This window comes from Jaculus jaculus, chromosome 3 (assembly GCF_020740685.1).
Source record: "Jaculus jaculus isolate mJacJac1 chromosome 3, mJacJac1.mat.Y.cur, whole genome shotgun sequence".
In the NCBI taxonomy this organism is placed as follows: Eukaryota; Metazoa; Chordata; class Mammalia; order Rodentia; family Dipodidae; genus Jaculus; species Jaculus jaculus.
In genome coordinates, this window is record NC_059104.1 from 82,076,984 (window position 1) to 82,095,876 (window position 18,893).

Consider the following 18,893-nt stretch of genomic DNA (forward strand, 5'->3'; position numbering starts at 1 on the left):
TTTTTAAGCCAAGCCTCCAAATTCAATATTTTTCTGTACTTAGCATCTTTAAACTCTCATCAGAATAGTCCACAATACTTGGCTTACCACTCCAGAAGGCATCTTTAGTTGCAATTACCAAGTCTATACCTGTTCCTCCAAAACAAAAGTTTCAAAACATCAAAATCCACATGGTCAGATTCATCTCACCACACTCCTGGTACCAATTCTGTAGTAGACAGCTTCAGGTTGCTGAGATGAATTCTAAACCAGGCATAGTTATGGAGGAAGGGATTTATTAAAGATAGAGGAGAAGTCAGTTAATGGCAGATGAAGCTGGCCCACTTTCACAGGTCCAAGCAGAGAGAGAAAAGCCATAAGCAAAACCCAAAAGCAAAAAAACCAAAAAGCAAATATCCTCCACAATTGTTGTAGGAGTTATATTGATACATGTAAGGCATTCAGGAAATGCCTGTCACAGAGTAAACCTTATACAAGTTCTTTCTGTGATATTTGGTAATTATTGCTATTATTATATGACACACTTCACCTTAGATTTGGAGTAAGAAAATGTTTACTTCTCTTTGAAGTGTACCCACTAACATCAATTCCTTCCACTGAAATTAATTGCCCTTTAATTTTTCTTACCTCTCTCCAACTCCCTTTTAGTGCCAAGAACTAAATTTAGAAGCTTCTTAGCCTACTGACTGAGTTAACCCAACATAACAGAGGAAGTTACAGAAAATAAGATTAATTCCACATGCCCCATGGCTCAAAGGACTTTCCTAAAAGGTGGCCTCAACGTGAGCCAACATCCTAAATGGAAGCAAGAGCACCATGGAGGAACTAGAGAATAGGTATGTGAGCTCCTGAGAATGCACAGGCGTGAGGGGATGCGTGTTTCCACAGCAAGATGGATAGTCAGTCAGCTGCTTTCTCCTGCTCCACACATTCTTTCCAGCCAGGGCTGTGGTAACATGACTACTAACTTTTATTTATATTGTTTCCAGGGAATATTCTTCATTGGCAAGTGAGTCAATGAAGAACCTTATAAAATGATAAAATATCACCAAGTGTCTAACTGAATCCATCATTCCTGCTGATATTCCTCAGTGTCCTCAGTTGTTCCCACCAGATCTTCTCTGGGAAGCCAGTGTGGGTTAACAAAAAAAGAGAGAAAGTCCTAAAACCACCTTATTAAATTCCAACCATATTATTGTGGTTGAAACCCAACTACCTTATTGTGAATATTTTTGACCCCTCTCAGTTCAGGGAAATATTGAGTTATTTCTAGAAAAGCTTGGTAAGTCATCCTTAGAGCCAAATGCCTAATTTCAGTTTAGAGAGTTTTTGCAATTGTCCCTACTAAACTCCCACCTCCAGGTCTTTTATGCATCAAGAACAACAGCAGCTCCATGGTCGTGACAGATCAAAGGAAGTAATTGTGTGGCTTGAAATGACATCATATGTGGAGGATCAGTAACAGCTTTACTTCATAATTGAGGAACCCTGTTTCTAACAGCCTATTTCAAGAACTGGCAAAATTTTCCTGGAAACGGCTGGAGAGGAAATACTTTGGGTACTGTTACTGTACTGTCTCTGTCACATCTACTTCCATTGCTGACATGACACAAATGCGCCACAGACAAGACGTGAGCGAGTGTGCATGGCCATGTTCTAATAAAACTCTCAAGGATGGATACCAATTTAATTTCACACAATTGTCACAGGTCATGAAATAGTAGTCTGCTGATATCTTTGCAGCTTTTTACAAATGCGAAACTAATCTTAGCTCACAACAGCAGAAAAATCAAAGGAAGGCCAAATTCGGCTAACCCCTCCATCCATTTGTCTACAAAACATAGTAGTAATACACATAACCCTAGAGATTGTTCAGCTTCCCAAACACAAACTCTTTATGTGCTTATCATATTTTTTATATTTTCAAAGCAATAACTTAATACTCCTTAATCAGTCACTCCTCTCACACAATTGGAGGTAGGACTTGTTTTATCACTAGAAGAAACAAAGGCACTCAAGCACCCCAATCCTGGAAGGGCCTCAGAAAGGAAGACCTTTTGTGGATTGGTTTAGTTCAGTTCAGTTTGTTTGCAGGCCTGCAGATGGAACCTGGGGCCTCACTTATGCTAGGCAAGAGTTCTCACATTGAACTTACATTCCCCAGTTCAGGAAGAGGGTTCTTTGACGGGATTTCCACCTTGATCTCTATGTGCACACTGCCTCTTTACATCAAGAACACATAATTTCCTGTGTGGAACTACATGAATACCATGGCTGTATTAAAATGCAATTATAATGATCTTTTGTGAGCCAGGATGATGACATACTCTAATGTATCATTAATGCATATGATGATTAGGCTACATGTGTGGCTGGGCAGTATTGCCTCATCTGAAATCACTAGCTTCTGGGAGTTAGCAGGAACGCCTGTGAAAGAAGCACGTATTCACAGGGCCACTTCCAAGTGCAGTCTTCCATTCTCATTTTCTGCATTTGTTTTTCTCCTGGGAACAGCAAGTGCTCAGCAAGCATCTAATGATCCTGCTGAAGTGACTGACATTTCCTCACACCTGACTCTCAGTTCCCTACTTTCCAGCATTCCTTTTCTGCTGTCTACCCAATTCCTCCCTCTTCTCTGTGATGGAGACATAAAAACACACATTTCATCTGAATCCATAAATCTACAAGAGTCCTAACAAGCTGCCCAAGTCCAATCTGTTCAACTAAGTCCTATGATTCTAATGACCTGACGAGCATAGGTCAGTCTTCTTCTCACAACTAAATCTTGCTCTCCCATGTGCTGAGTTGACATACCCATGGACCTTACACACCTGCTGCCACCCCCCTGGGGCCTTCCACCACAAACCTGGATGAGGTCACTTGAGATTGTTTGAAGAAATCACCCTCCTAAGCACTTGGGATGAGATACTGCCCTCCTAGCTTAGACTGACTTTATACCATAGATGTAAGAGCTGCTTGTCAGAAAACTCTTTCATACTTTGGGAGAATCACCAGTTAAAGTATTTCAGCAGCAGATACTGGACTTCATATCAGCTGAAAAACACAATTCTAAAAAGATCTATGTAGAACTCTTATTTGAACAATCTATCATTACCACTTAGAATGTCCACAAAGCCCCTCACCAGCAACTCAAAAGTCTAAATCAGGGTGCTTCATGTAGAATGCTCTCTGTGTCACAGGCCCAGGATCACCCCAGGAAAGGGATTAGCCCTCTTCCATCAGACCTCATTACAAAAAGAACCTCCTGGTGCTCTGAAATCAGCAAATACAAATATTTTTATTCTCCTCTAGAAGAACCAGCTATGCCTAACATTGCTCTTCAAAGAAAAAGAACCACTCTTCTTTCTGAGAAATTCTAGCATTTTATAAGACCGTTCTTGAGATCCACACAGCTGCATGATGAAACATTTCCTATGCGTAATTAATTCTGAGCAACTCTTGTAAAAAATGAAAGCAACAAAGCACATTCTGTGAGGCTGCAGTGTTGACCTGTTTGTGCCACCTGCTTATGATTGACAAAACTCTGAGTTCACACTGTAAAACAGAAAGGTGGGAGGGATGAAGCATTCTAGCTCAGGAAGACTTGAACACATCACAGACCACCTACCTTGCCTTAAAAGGCAGCTGGCACACTGACATAATCCAGAAGGATGCTCCAGACTCAGTTAAGTGTTTTTTTTTTTTTAAAGATATTTAATTTTGCTGGAATTTAACTCACCAATAGTAGTAATCTTTCCCTAAAGGGCTGTTCTTCATCCACTAAGTTGGTGTTACTGTTAAGATAATTATTTTTAATAGAAACTATCAATTACTGAACACTTTGTTGCCAAGAACTACACTAAGAGCTTAATATGCATTATCTCACTTAATCCACACTACTAGCCTTATAGTCATTATTATCTTCATTTTACAGATGAGGAAACCGAGTGTCAGAGAGGCTAAGTGCCTTTCCTAAGGTCATATAGACTAAATTATTGACAACCCCAGGAATGTGACTCAAAACCCATACATAGGATCCTTCCACAAGATAGTTTCATACATTTTATGAACACAAATTAGAGAAGGTTTATCATTAAGGTATTATCCACCCTATAGTGGTTTATAAACTTGAGTTTCTATTGTAATCACAGAGAAAACTTTTTAAAAATAGAAATTCCTACCAAAAAAAGAAGAAGAAATAAATCCTATAATTTGATGCATATTGGATAAAACTGGATAACAGTATGTTAAGGAAAATGGGCCAGGAACAGAAAGACAAATCTAGCATAATGAGTAGAAAGTTAAAAACTTCATCTCTAAGAGACTAAGATGGGAAAGAAGACACAAGGAGGTTGGACAGTGGGATTCAAATATGCCGAGATGAAAGAAGTAAAGACTAGTATTCCACAGCAGAGTGGGCACACAGCCGCTTACAACAACCTAATATATATTTCACAGCACAATGTGGGCATATAGTTGCTTACAACATAGTACACATTTTAGTCATAACTTAAAGGAGCTCAAAGGCTGGAAACAAATTGAAATGGAGACAAGAGCATGATATTTATATGATTTAAACATTATACATTGTGTGACTCATTGAATCATTATGCCATGCCCCACATATATGTGTCAAGTTTTAAGCATTTTTTTCTCAGGTCATAATAATGAAGAAATTTAATAATGGAAATTTCACCCTTGTTTCCCCTTTAAAAGCTTTATTCGATGAAAGCACAATATCCAAAAGTCTCAGAGATTGTCCCCCAGTAAAAAGATATGATTCACAATGGGATAAGAACAGCTCTACAATCTCTTGACTATGAACTACTTCATTTCTACCCAAAATCCCATTGCTTCACAGAATTTTTAGGTAATCATTCAGAAAATATGGACTTATTCCAGAAATATGAGGCCAATTGAGCATTTTAACAAACACATACATACACACACATGGACTCATATATAAAGGGACATATTTGCATTCTAATTTACATACTAGATAATCCCATGCACTATGGAAATTTATATTGACAGACCTAAGTTCCAGTCCCAACTCTGCCACTTCTCCTGGAAAGCAGTGGTAATAGGAACTGTTTCATACAGGGTCTCCATTTAGTTTAAAGGCACCAATTTTTCACATATCTTGTAGGGGGCTGGATACACTGATGCCAAGTATTATCATTATTATTTCTACTTCACAGCATTCTAAACAGCAAACACATTCTGTTTAGGCAGCTAATTTTTCTAAGCATTGAAGGCAGACCATCCCAGTAAAATAAAAACCAAGCTAGCACGCGAACAGATGACCCTTCATATTGTATGCTGAATAGGTGACAGAAAACACACTTCCAGTAGGCATAGCAGCTGAACGTGCTAAGAGCAACCATGAGTTACCATAATCGCCAGGGATAACAAAACTAACAATATCATCCCCCCCCAAAAGTTCCAGTTCTTTCAGTAATTATTTTAGTCATGAAAAAGAAAAGGCTAAGATTGGTACCATTTTAAATGATTTCTTTCCCCATCAGTGAAATGTGCTTAAAATTACCCCAAGTACCCTGTATCATCACTCATCTTGTCCCAAGTAATTTCATTCTTCCTTTTTCTGTTTTGTTTTTCCAAGGTAGGGTCTCACTCTAGCCTTGTATGACCTGGAACTCACTCTGTAGTCCCAGGTTGGCCTTAAACTCATTGGTGAACCTCCTACCTCAGCCTCCAGAGTGCTGGGATTAAAGGCCTGCAACACCACACCATGCCCAGGGAATTTCAAAGACAAGGTTAAAATGCAGATATGTTAGCTTTGTTGCCAGCCAGAAGACTTTTCCATATGTCCATCAATTGTAAGACAACATCCCCTGCCTTTCTCTCACATATACATGCATGCTTCATGAGCAGCTCTTTGGAATACTGTAGTCCTCTTTATCCAGGGGCGATGTGTTCCTGGACCCTTCGTGGACAACTGCAGATACTACAAAACCCTCTATGGTACTCTGGCTGTTTTCCACACATATGCATGTGTGGAGAAGGATGAATTTATTAATTACCTGTAGTAGGTGGTTAATAATAAGTAATAATAAGATATTGTAATAAAATTGTAACAACAAACTATAACTGTTATGTGATTTCCCCCACCCAATATCTTATTGTACTGTCTTCATCCTTCTGCTTGCTATGACTTGGAATAATAGGTATCCCTCTACATACATGCTTATTTGGGCAGACAGGAGTAGACTGGTGAGGAAAGCTGCTTTGACAAACTCAACTGTACCAACTGTTTCACATGAAGGAAGATGGTGACCCTTGGAAAGAACAGAATTTCCAAAATTCTAAAAGTAACATCTCCAAATTGATACTATTTGGCTAAGATAATAAAAATGTCTAAGCTGTCAAGATAGTTGAATAAAGCATCTGCCAGCACACTTTAATTATGGAATAATGTGGTCTAGATTATCCCCTCTAAACAAGATGACCACTTATTACTGGTAATAGACATGTCCATGGGGATCACCATGGTAACACTCATCCCTTCCAACAATCACTGGCATCACACACTGAACAAAGTTTTAAAATCATCACATAGTTACAGACCTCAAAGAGAAGTCAGGAAGATAATTCACAGATAATAACACTATTCTCCTTGCAAAGGAGCTACAGTTTAATATTACATCCTTTAGCATTTAAGCACAGCCATCCCCGGACAATTTTTGTAAAGTAAATTGTCAGTACCACAGGACCACTGGCCAAAAGCACATACCAGCAACTACTTATAAAAATAGGTAATGCAATGAAATGCAGCTTATTATGATGTTAAGCATGTGTAAGAAGGAAAAAGTCCCAATAACTCTCATATGATAATTGTTGCATATTGAGGGAGGACAGTGATTCCTTCAGAGCTCAGAGTTTGGTTGGGGAAATGGCTCAGTAGATAAAGCTCTTGCTTCACAACTCTGACTTTCTCCAGAAGCCCCAGACTCAGAAGTTGTAAACCCAGCTTGCCTACTGTGAGAAGGGAGGCAGAGACTGGAAGATTTTGCTAGAAGCTGGTGAACTGACAGGAGGCAGGAAACTCTGCCTCAAAGGTAGAAGGAGAAGATTAACTAGAAAGTTGTCCTCTGACCTCCACACACATGCCATGACATGTGCATACACACATATCCCTACAAACACTAAATAAATAATTTAATTGACAATAAATAAAGCTTTTGAGCTCACAGTTTGTTTACTCATGTGCCAAAACAATACTAGGGCCATAGCACTTATCCCTAACACAAATGATACCACTAACCAGCCTGAGAAGATTAGTTAGACCCCCAAACAACTTCAGGAGCCACAGTGCTTATTTAATATGAGCTGTACCTGTGTTTAATTATAAAGTGATCTTATGTCATCACTGTGAAACTGTGGACAGCCAGCTTTGTACTTAAAAGAATACTTTTTCAGGGTGAAAAAGCTATTAAGAAAGCCATCAAAAGTTACACAAGATTAAGAGTTTCATGGATGTGTGTGACTTCTTGTCCTATCACTTTTCAATGTTTATGTTATAAAAAGTTTTGATTATACAGAACAGTGCAAAGAATTATACCATGAATATCTGTATAACCAAGTTTTGTCACATGATAAAGCTTAACCATATTTGCACTTGTTTTTTCCTTACCAAATAATTGCTCAGGAAAGTTAAAAGCTGTATGAAGCACTCCTCATTTCTATGCCCTGCCTTGCTCACTCATATTCAATATGACTGCATGTTTTCAGTCATTATATAAATGGCATCTTACTGAACATGCCAATATGAACTTGTTTAATCACCAGCATTTGCATTTCTAAAAGCTGTCAATATTAACACATATAGGTTTAGTTCATTTATATTACATTGATTACACAATTAGGCATTTTATTTTAGCTCTTGAACAAGAGGCCAGTAAGGTTGTTTTTGATTTTCCCTAAATAACACAAAAGTGAACATTCTTACCTGCATCCTTTTGTGCCCACCATGTTTTCTCAAGGCACAACTACAAAAGTGGAACTGTTGAGCTATAGGGTAGGCACATATGCAGCTTTACCAAGAATTGCCAACTGTTGTCCAAAGTAATAATAGCAAAACTAGGGTATAGCTTAATGGTAGAATGCTGGACAAAGCCCTAGGTTTGATCCCAACACACACACACACACACACACACAACCTCCCAAGGTAATCAGATCAAATGACACTCTCACTACCAGTGTTTGATAAAGACTATTGCTCTCATCTTGGTCATCAACTGGGATTTTCTTAATTTTTGCCTACCTAATGGATATGAAGTGGTTTCTCATTTTCATTTATGTTCCTTGGTCACAGTGAGACTGAATATCCTATTACAGTTCTTCACTTCTATGAATGGACTGATTGTACCCTTTGACCATTTTTCCCTTTGGCATTTTTCTTATTCCTTTGTAAGAGGTTTTTACATGTTTTGTTCCTTTGGTAGTTACTTAACTTCTCAGGATCCCCATTAGCAAAGAAAAGTTAATAACAGCTCTCTCTTAGGGATGTTTCGGAACTGATTTAAAAGCACTTAGTCCAGCACCTATTACATGTTAGGCAATCAAAGACTAGTTGTACTATTATTGTTATGCATATGAATAAGAAGTTTTGGAATTTGAAGTATTTCTGCCATTTTTCCTAGGTTTTGTAGCCTCGTTTTGGGCAAATACCATAGCCCTCAAAAAGAAGACCCTCAGTAATTCCTCCTGCTGAAGATAATTACCAAGACAAAAAAGATATACTCCCAGTACACTACTGTTTATAAGTTTCTATTACAGAAAAGTACAGTCGGTAACCTAAGGTATTATGTAAAACAAACATGTAGATTGCTACATGTGACTGTGACCTTGTTTGTGACAGAATCATTACTGTGACTCTTAGCAGTGCAAGAAACTTAGAAAAGGAAGGTGGTAGAGGCTGGCATGGACCAGCCATGTCCAAGTTTTTCCAGGGTTGGAAAGCCAAGCAGTTGCTCATAACTTCTGCTAGGCCCAAGACCACTCCATCTGCATACCTGGGCTCTGTAATCCTTGAGTATAAGAAGTGAAAGGCCAGCATTTATCAAAGTTGTGTCTAAAAATGATACTCAAGCATACATTGGGTGGGTGTGGTGGTATACACCTCTGTTCCCACCACTCAGAAGACTGAGAAAGGAGGTTCTAAAATTGGAAGTCAGCCTAGGACATATAGAGAATTCCAGGCCAGAGTGGAATATAAAGTGAAACCCTGCCTCAAAAAAGAAGTTAAAGAGTACATGCTTCTGGCTGGGCTCACGACACACTAATGTTCTTTGAGATCCTCCAGCCCGGCCTCTCTTTCCTCACATCTGACCTTTCCATTGAAGAAGGCTGTGCTCGCCTTTGCTGCCTCAGCCAGTGGAGTCAGGAAGCACTCCAGGCCTATCAAGTAGTCCTGATATCAGCATGACTGGTGACTAGCAGGAGCCCTCTCAGATGTACTTGTAATCACCTAAAGTTCATAACAACCATTCTCTATGACCGATTTCAACTGGCACTCACACACCATAGGCTCCTCAGCAACAACAGACAGAGAGCCTCTCTATCCAGAGCTATTGGATGAAAGACTCAACTGCAGCCCAAACATAATTAGACTGTCTTCTGAAACTATCTATGTGCATGGTTTGCTTCCTTGCCTGTGTGCCAAGTTTCCACTTTCAAGAAGTTAAACTGCCATATAAAAATGCCCTAGCAATGATGAGTAATTAGACACTGTAATGGAAAATTAACTGTGTTTTTATTTAGAGCATTTATTTTAACAAGACTTTTTTCTGTTATTAAACTGCAATAAAAATAAATTAAATCCCGAGGGTTTACAAAGGTTTTTTTGTTAAAAAAATAAAAATAAAAAAGGCAACAAATGAACATTGCCTCTCTTCTTGAAGGTATTTGTTTTACTAATGCCATCGAGTCTGTGGAAGGTACTAATCTGAAATTCATCATTAATACTAACATTAATTCTAATGCTGATCTGCTGCCCATAACAGGGAGAGAGAAAAGAGCATTTCAAATTTCTGGCAGTTAATCAAGTGCAGGTACCTATGTTTGTTTCCATGGAAATTCCCTCAGCCCCCAGCCAGCTTTTTCTCCTGCGGTTCTGCTCACAACAGACATGTGGCCCTTCAGCCGAGTGCTCTATAACAGTTTTGTGAATCCCTGAGGGATGTAGCAAGTTCATGGGTAGAAGGAGCTGGCTTCTCCAACTGTGAATCCATCTTTCAAGGCACTGCCCAGCAGAATTCTCCAAAAGAAGACACACGTCCACACATGTCACCATAAAACCTTGTAGCCCTCCAACTATATTCCAGTAAAGAGTTAGTCAGTGGGCATAGCAACAGGTCCACAATTTCACTCCAGGACAGGATGAGTGGTATAAATGGGAGATGAGGCTCCACCACACCTATACAAGGCCACAAACTGAAGACAGATTAAGGAGGATTTGACCATTTGATCTACCTCACTGTTCATCTCTCTTCTTCCTCCTGTTGGCCCCCAAGCAAGGGGAAAATAGCTCCTCAATATGGTTTTGGTATAACAGTTCATCAGTCCTCTGCCAGTCAATGCTAAATGGCTCTGGATGTCTCCCCTTAAGGAACCCCAACATGTGTCTAAGTAAAATAAATGTTCACTATTTATTGTCTGTGGACAGTAATTTTGGTAGCCACCTTTGTCAGACAGACTATACAGCCACGCTGAGGGACACTGCTATAAATTTGAATCTGAATGGTCTCTAAGAATTTTAAAGAACCTCATTCTTTCTTATTTCCCCTATTCTGTCCTTTGTTTCCTTTTAATTTCTATTTGTATTTAAGCAATGTTTTTCAATCCTTACTGCTTCTCATGTAGATGGCTAGAATAAATTTTACAGTCATTTCACTTCAATTCTTGGAGCACATTAAAACCAACAACTTTATACTATCCACAGTGCATTCAAATTTATTCTTTCATCTAAAAAATACCCAACTTGTGTGTAAGATGGCCTCATAGAACTCTTTTTATATACACAGTACCATCTGAGTTGCATTTAGTAAGGCAAAATGACAGGTTCACTGTTAAAGTTCAAAGAGAAAAATTCATTTGAAAACCAACACGATTAGACTGTCATAATGTTTTCCTTCTCCAATTCCACACTGTCTACAACTCTCAAGAAGAACAGAAGAGGAATGAGATTATGATTAGGGCATATTGTGTATCTCTATGGAGGTTGTTGTCAATATTTTGTTTAAAGGGGGACTTTGCTATGCTAGACAGGATGCAACATAAGCTTAAAATAAATGGCTCCCCCCACCGGAGACGAAAGAGGCCTTAATTATCCAACAGTTAATATCAAGGACCCTACTCAGGAGGACCCTCAGGGAAGTGGGGACAGGGAAGAAGGGATACAAAACTATAAACCTATGTAAAATGTGTGTGTGTGTGTATTTGTATATATATTTATATATATATATATACAAATACATATATGTAAATAAATAAAACAAATAATAAAGGACTCAGTACCCTCACTAAACATACATAAAAATTTGTTGATTTAAATTACTGGATTAAATAGTGTCAAGGATTGCAGACATTTTGAGAGGCATTTCAACTCTGACCAAAATTTCCAATCATTTTCCATCTACTATTAGAAAAATCAGTACCAGGAAGATTCTGCTCAAGAGCCATTCATGGGACAAAGCCAATTCCTAAGGATCTCCTGTGAGCCTCGATTAAACAAAAAAGTTACAAAACAAACAGATGATGAGACAACTCCTCAGCTCCAAATATATTGTGACCCTGGACAAGCCTGGATTCTACTTGCCCTCGATGACACTCGCTTAGACTGGTGGTAGAAAAGGCAGTTATAAGTAATTGTTAGTAAAAGTCTGCTTGCCTCTGGCAGCATTGATAATAACCTTTTTCCCAGACCCCAGTTTATGTTTCTCCATTAACATTCCAGGGCCCAACTCTCGGGTTCCCAATGTCCCATGGGGTTTTGTCTCCAACTCATACCGCTGAAATTTTGGGAATTGCTGGAAACAACTTCATGAAACACTCGCTGGCTCTCTAACACTGTCCATGAAGTCACTACTCATGTCTGCGCCTAATTTAACTTTTCACTCATATGACACACAATCTTTGTGATAAATGGACCAAGACACCACCCCAGAAAACTTGTTTCTCATGGACCCACCAGGGGATAAAATGTTCTCAATGCCACCTCCTGAAATAATTGTCCTGCCCCAAATGCCCCTTTTAATTGGTTGACTGTCCCCTGGGTGTGACTGCACAAGTTATCCAGGGTGTGTAACCAAGAAACAACTATGTTCCTGATCTCTGAGAATCTTGACAGATATAAGAATGTAAAAAGTGGGCTGAAATTGTCCAAACACTGATGCGGCTCTAGTATGTAATAGAAGTCAATCTACTTAGGGAGATTCTAAAGCCCATGGCCAGCCATAAAGAACTGATAGTGAAGGTCATGGGCATATTCAATAGAAACATTCTGCCAGAGAAAGGAAAGGGAAAATGAATTATGCCAATATTTTAGTAGAATAATTAAAAGTCAAAAGCTGTAAACTATCCAAATATCTATACTCACCTCCTCCCATAAGCAAGTGCAGCAATGATAAATTGTAAGTAAGAAGCACTATAGGTCTATTTATCTGGGGCTTCATAAGCAAAGTTTGGGGGCATATTGTTGCATCCTTGTGTTTATGGAGAAAGTTACTTATTTTTCCCAAACACTCTTCAGACTTAGAACTTTGCCCAGTCTTAAAGATTTAAACTTAAAGTAGAGCTTTCAAACACAACCGTGCCTCTGCCTCTGCAGTCTGCTTCAGCCTGAGGAGCCAGCGTTATTCAAGTGAATTTCTACATTAAAAAAAAAAAAATTCATTCCAACCTGAAAAAGACAACAACATACCACAAAATTGAATAGAATTTATGTTATAAAGTATACCTTATTTGGGGACTGTTCAATCACTGTCTCAATGATTACTAATTACTAACTGGCAATATATTTCTACTTAGAATGGGGATTACTGTTATCAGATTTAAAGTGAAGACCAATGTGTCATATACTAAATTAATTCTAAAAATTCTACTCACCAATGGTCTGAATAATCAGCTCTAAAATATACACTTTCTTTAGGTTTATTTTATTTAATTTAATGATCAGTTTACATCTGTCTGGCTTATAAGAAAAGGATTCTCTGTCTCAATGTCCATTAAGTGATTAAGGTGAACTACTGGGAAACAAAGACACTTACAGACCACTTTCTAAGACCAAATTAGTGTGTTTGTAATAAGGGCCTGTTAAAATAAACAATACTTTTTGAAGGTGGTATCCCATCCAGGTTAAAATGTTTTCTAATAAATTACTGTTGGGTGATTATCTGCCTAATGAAAAAGCTTCCTATTCTCCATTTACTTGCATACAGACTCTTCTGTTTGAGAGTTCAGGATCATAAACTGACATCTTGCATACAGACTATTCTGTTTGAGAGTTCAGGATCGTAAACTGACATTCTGATTACTAAATCTGAGAGTATGGGCTGCTTAATTAGGTACAAGTTTTCTAAATGCTGTGGCTTTGATTCCATCCCAGTTATATGTACTTATTATATGTGCTGGTAATTCAATTTGAGAAAATTTTCAATCTTAGTTTTCTTTATTTTCCCTGCAGAGTTCACTTCTGTGGCAGTTATTTAAGCCATAGGTAAGCAAACTAAAAGGTGAGAAAATTTAGTAATGTTAATTCAAAAAAATCTTTTCACTCACTTGATTTGAACTTCTGATGCATTTGATTCTACCAAAAGTGCTGAACATTTGTCTCTATTCAGAAAAATAAGTTGCTGTTTCATTATAGATATTATAAACTTATTGTTATTAATAATAACTTTTAAAAGACTATACTCATCCAACCTAAGACTTTTGACCCTGCATTTTACTATTAAGGACACAAATATTTTCAAAGTATGAACCTCTGAGAAGTCACTAATGGGGTTCTCATGATCTAATAATACATGTAAGGCTTTTACTGTAATTGTAAACCCACTGAAAGCTTATGATCTGAAAGTATGAACTATTGTAGCTAGTTTTTATGAGCTTAATTCCACTAGCAAATCCTACTTTCTATATTTTAAGTCTCTATTGCAGCAAAATCAAAACACTCTGGAAAGCAACAATCTAAAGGAAGAAAGTGCTGAAAAGCAGGATAAGAAAACCATTGCAGCAACCTCTTCTGACACAAGCCATCAACGAACTTCAGGAAACACAAGACTGGCTGTGATATATGTCAAATCACTTTTAACACTCACAAAACTCCTTATGAATCACTGTATTTTCCTCTGTTTTATTTCTCACACAAAGTTCCATAAATCAACTTACTCAGCCTGAACTGACTAGGTAGGTAACAACTCAGAGCCTAGATTTTGTGCTTTTTTCTGGCGTATTTTCTTCTACGACCCTATAAGCCAGAAAAAGCTGCCTCCAAATGAAAGCAAAGCCACTGAAATCTGGCCACAGCGCTAGGCTAACCCCACTAGGTCCACAGAATCATGCTTCCTCCCAGGAACCTCTCTCTTGGTCAGTGTCTGACATCGCACTGAGGAAAGAAGTCCTCAACAGGGTCTGAGTTAGGGCAGCGCACAGAAGACCTACTCTACTTCTCCTAGCCCAGTGGATTTGCAAACTGTCTAAGGCGCCACACAGAGCAGACACCCAAAAGGTAAAATACCTGCATGCAGGATATGTATATTGTTTCTAAAATCCCTGTTTTGTACCTTATGCTTATGTTGTAAAATTCAGTTTCACAGACTTGTTACAGATATAAGGCCTAATTCTATGCTGTGGACAAATTGTGTGCTTCCATGTTATAACCACGTCCATACAGAGACAGCTTGATGTTGAAAGAAAATCACTGGATGTATTTATTATATATTTACTTATTTACTGACTGACCTAGTGGGACTGTCAAAAGAATCAAGTTAGAATATAAAACTCCCAGCATATGTTCTAGCAGCTTTTCTCTGGAATTTTTTTAAGTCTTTCAAAATCACTGGCATACCACATCATTCTTCAATGTATGTATCATTTAATTAATTTTTATGCCAGCCACACAACAAACACAACTACAAAGATTTTTTGTTGTTTTTTGGAAGCACTAAATGTTTACCTTTAATGCAAAGCAAAATCAGTCAATTCTTTGATAAAAAAAATTGCTTCAACATTTTTTTTTTGATTACACCACATTTTAACTTAGAGATTCTCTGACAACACTTGAAGTTTTTTTTTAACACCTTTAGATTTGTTTTCCACATAATTTGACTTTTTCAATATACTTACTAAACTCCTAGTGGACTTAGATTTTGTGGAGAGAGGAAACCGGGTTTGAGGGATGTTCCTGTTACTAGTGTTGGCTTTAGTTGCTTTTTTTTTTTCACAGCTTGTGCCAGAAAACACACTATATTCCAAAACTATTTCCCTAGAGGGAGATCATTTTACGTGAAAGTAGATTCAAAATTTGTTATGAACCCCTAGGAAGCTGATGTACTTTTAAAATTACAAAAGTGACTTAAGCAGCTAGCTGGGCGGACAAGCTAACTCAAGGTAAAAAAGCAGACCACCAAGTTCAAGGGTGAAACCAACAAACCCACTTCCCGAAACAACTTAGGTGCTGAATCAGGTCAAGGGTTTAAGTTTTCTGGAAACCCCAGAGTTAAGGAGAAGCCTTCTCCCAGGAGCTGGGCAGCGGGTGTTGCAGGTGCGGCCCACACTCCAACCCCTTGAGCGACAGACACCCCGCCGGCCCCGCTGGCTGTCAGACGCCTTTGAGTGTCCACCGCTGACTTTACCCTCCTTGCAAGAGCGCTGGCAAAGAATCCCTGAGTCCCTTCCCGTCGCCCTCCAGCTGGAAAGCATGGGTAAGCACAGCCCACTCGTCTCCCAGCGGGACGCCTTACCCGTACAGGAATGCAGGGGCTTGGGTCGCACGATCAGCGATGGGCACACGGAGTAGAGGGAAAGTTTCTCAAAGTAGTCGCAGGTCTCCTTGGAGAGGATCTCGTCGATCATGAAAGTCTTGTAGCGCCGCCTGGCTGCTTTGAGCTGGCCCGGCGAGCTGAGCCTGAGTTCCGCGTGGCAGTGCATGGTGAGCCGGGACGGGCTCCTGCCCCCCAGCGCTGCCGCGAGCGCCGGGCCGCCGGGAGCCGAGGGCTGTGGGTAGCGGTGCGGTCGCTGGGGCCTGAGCCCCGCTCCTCCGCAGTCAGAGGGGCGGCGCGGGCCGGAGCGGCGGGGGCCCGGGCGGCGCGGGCCGGGAGCAGCTCGGGTGCGCCTGCTGCGTCTACACCCACCCGCGGATCAGCATCTTTGGCTGTAGCCTTTTTGGGACGACACAGCTGTCAATCAGCGAGCACTTCCTGCAGGGCCAGGTGCGGAGCGCCAGCCGAGGGGCGTCGGCCCCCACCCCCGCCCCTGCGCTCCCGTGCGGCCCGGTGCCCCGCCGAGCTCCCTCGCACCGGCCCGCCCGTGGGTGCTTCGGGCTCTCACTATGACTCTATTTTAAGACACTTGCTGTGGCTCTCCTCCCCCTCCACCAGGTCCAGGTGTGTGTGCCGAGGCTCGCGCACGCCCGTGTGCGCGCGCACAGTTCGGCCAGCGCGCCGCTCCCTCCCACGGCCCAGGCCCCGGCCGCAGCTCCGCAGAGCAGTGTCCCCCGCGGGCATCTCGGAGCCAGGGCTGCCAACCCAAGGCGCAGCCTCCAGCTCCGGGACCCTGCGGACTCACGCCTCCCGTCCCTTGGTACCAAACGGTCAAGTCATCGCGGAGACCCCCCGGGGCTGCGGGCTGCAGCGCACGCGCCTCGCGAGGACCCCCGTGGTTGACTTGTTCCCGCGTGGGCCGTCGCTGAGGCCCGCGGCCTCGAAGCCCGCCCGGGGCTCGCGCGCTCTGCTTGTGAACATGACCACCCCACCAACCGCACAAGTGACCGCGGCACAGCCGGTTACCCCAGTAATCAACTGCAGTAAAGTAATAAATAATGGTTTTTCATGTTTCAATTCTATCTGCAAAACGGTTGTCCTCACTCGGAAAGTCCGGAACAACGCGCTTGCAGCGTGTCCCCAGTTCTTCAGGCAATCACCCCAATTCTGTCTTTCCTAGCGCTCCAAATTCCCAGCGACGCGACGGACGGGCTAAGTCCCAGGATTCGTGGGGTGGGGGGGAGCCTGGGGTGGTCTGCCTTCTTCCTTCCCTGATGTTCGCCGAGTGGGGCCTCAGCGGGATCTTGGAAGCTTTTGTTTTCCATCCCCATCCTGAGGCGCGGCGCGAAGGACCCTCGCTGTGCCTGCGCTCCCAGGACAGCTGGGAACATTCCCGCCTCCACGACTTTGTCTCCGAATTGGTACTGAGGCTGGAAAGACAATGCAAAATAGGGGTACGGAATGACGGGCGCCGATGGACCTGGCTTCCTCGCCCCTAGGGGTGACCATGGGGTTCAGGGGAGTACTTCAAAACTGCTCACTCCGAGCTTGCCTAACCTTGAAAAGCAAGTTTAAGCACCTGAGCCAGAAGCTAAACTCGGAAGAGGGGACACGCTTGTTGAACTAGGAGTTAGGCCCTTAGAGGAAATCGGTGTTCGATTCATAACCTAGCGTTTGTCATGCCCCGCAGCCTGCATTTGAGAACTTTTATTTTCCAAGTGTCCATGTCCCCTGATTCCTCTTCCCTCTTCATTTACGATTGGTTTTATTTCTTCTCGCAGAAGCAGCTCCAGGACCCACGGGACCTGCCTCCGGGTGTCTGGGCAGCGGGACGCCCCTCACCACCACCCCCCAAGCCTACTGGCTGTCGGGGTCGACCGGTCCCGGTCGGTCGGTCCTGGCGCTGCGGCTCCGCCAGAGCCCAAGAATGGAGCAGGAAACCGCAGAGCGAAGATCGGATCCGATCGATCCTGGAGCACCAATTTCGTTGGGTGGGCCAGCTCGGACGCGAGCCCTAGTTGGCTGGCCCTCGGACAGTGCGGCCCTGTAGGCAGCCGGGAAGAGACCTAGTGTCCGGCTGGGTCTGGAAGAAGCAGAGCCGGTGAGGAAGCGGCTCAAAGCGCCGGGAGCCCCGCGCCGGAGAGGCCACCGCTCCCGCTGCAGGCTATCAGGCCTGCGTGGGCGCATGAAGGATTTCGCTCTGGGTCACTCTCCCCAGACCCTGTCTCGTATTGCCCACCTTTTCATCTTCTGGGCTCTTTTCATTCCTTCTACTGTCTCTACTGCTTCTTTTTCCTCCCACAACTTCTTTTCCCCATCATTACCCTCACTCTGAATATTCCGCTTCTCCATTCTCTCCTCTACCCTTCCCCACAGCCCACTCGTGTTTCCTTTTCTTTCCTCCTTTCTCTGCTTCGTCTTCATCGCTCTCTCTACAAACTCCAGAAGCTGTGCTCCTGTGCCTGCTTGGGGAGATCACCGGATCACCATCAGGGCCAGAGACAGTGCCCAAGACCCATCCCCAGGCCCTCAGGAACGGGGCTCCCACCGACTTTGCCCTCTGACCAGCCTCCACTCCAGGGCAGCGAACCCCAGGCCTCTTCACTCCACTTCCACTTGGCCCAACGCACAAAACTGGCCCGGATTTTCCTGCAGATTTGATTTGCAATTTGCGGAGTTTTCATCACCAAAGAGGAGAGCTTTCCGGCCAGCTCCTTGGATTTTTTTTTTTCATTATTTTTATTTTCTGCCGCAGAAGCAAGAAATTGCAGAAGGGGTCTATGGGCAAGAAATCCCCCCGCCAGAGTGAGTGTGGCCAGATTTTGGAGTCTGGAGCTATGTATTGCTCATAACCAAAGCCTAGCCTCAGCTTTTTAAAAATTTGTAAATGAT

General features: G+C 42.0%; 1 protein-coding gene across 1 annotated transcript in view; it reads right to left on the bottom strand.

Moving 5' to 3' along the window:
• The window catches only part of Barx2 (BARX homeobox 2), a 74,726-nt gene extending 58,556 nt beyond the window's left edge, over positions 1 to 16,170 (bottom strand). The window contains exon 1 of the mRNA XM_004665483.2: positions 15,984 to 16,170. Coding sequence (XP_004665540.2) covers positions 15,984 to 16,170 — 187 coding nt within the window. The remainder of the gene's footprint in view (positions 1 to 15,983) is intronic.
• Between the last annotated feature and the right edge of the window lie 2,723 nt (positions 16,171 to 18,893).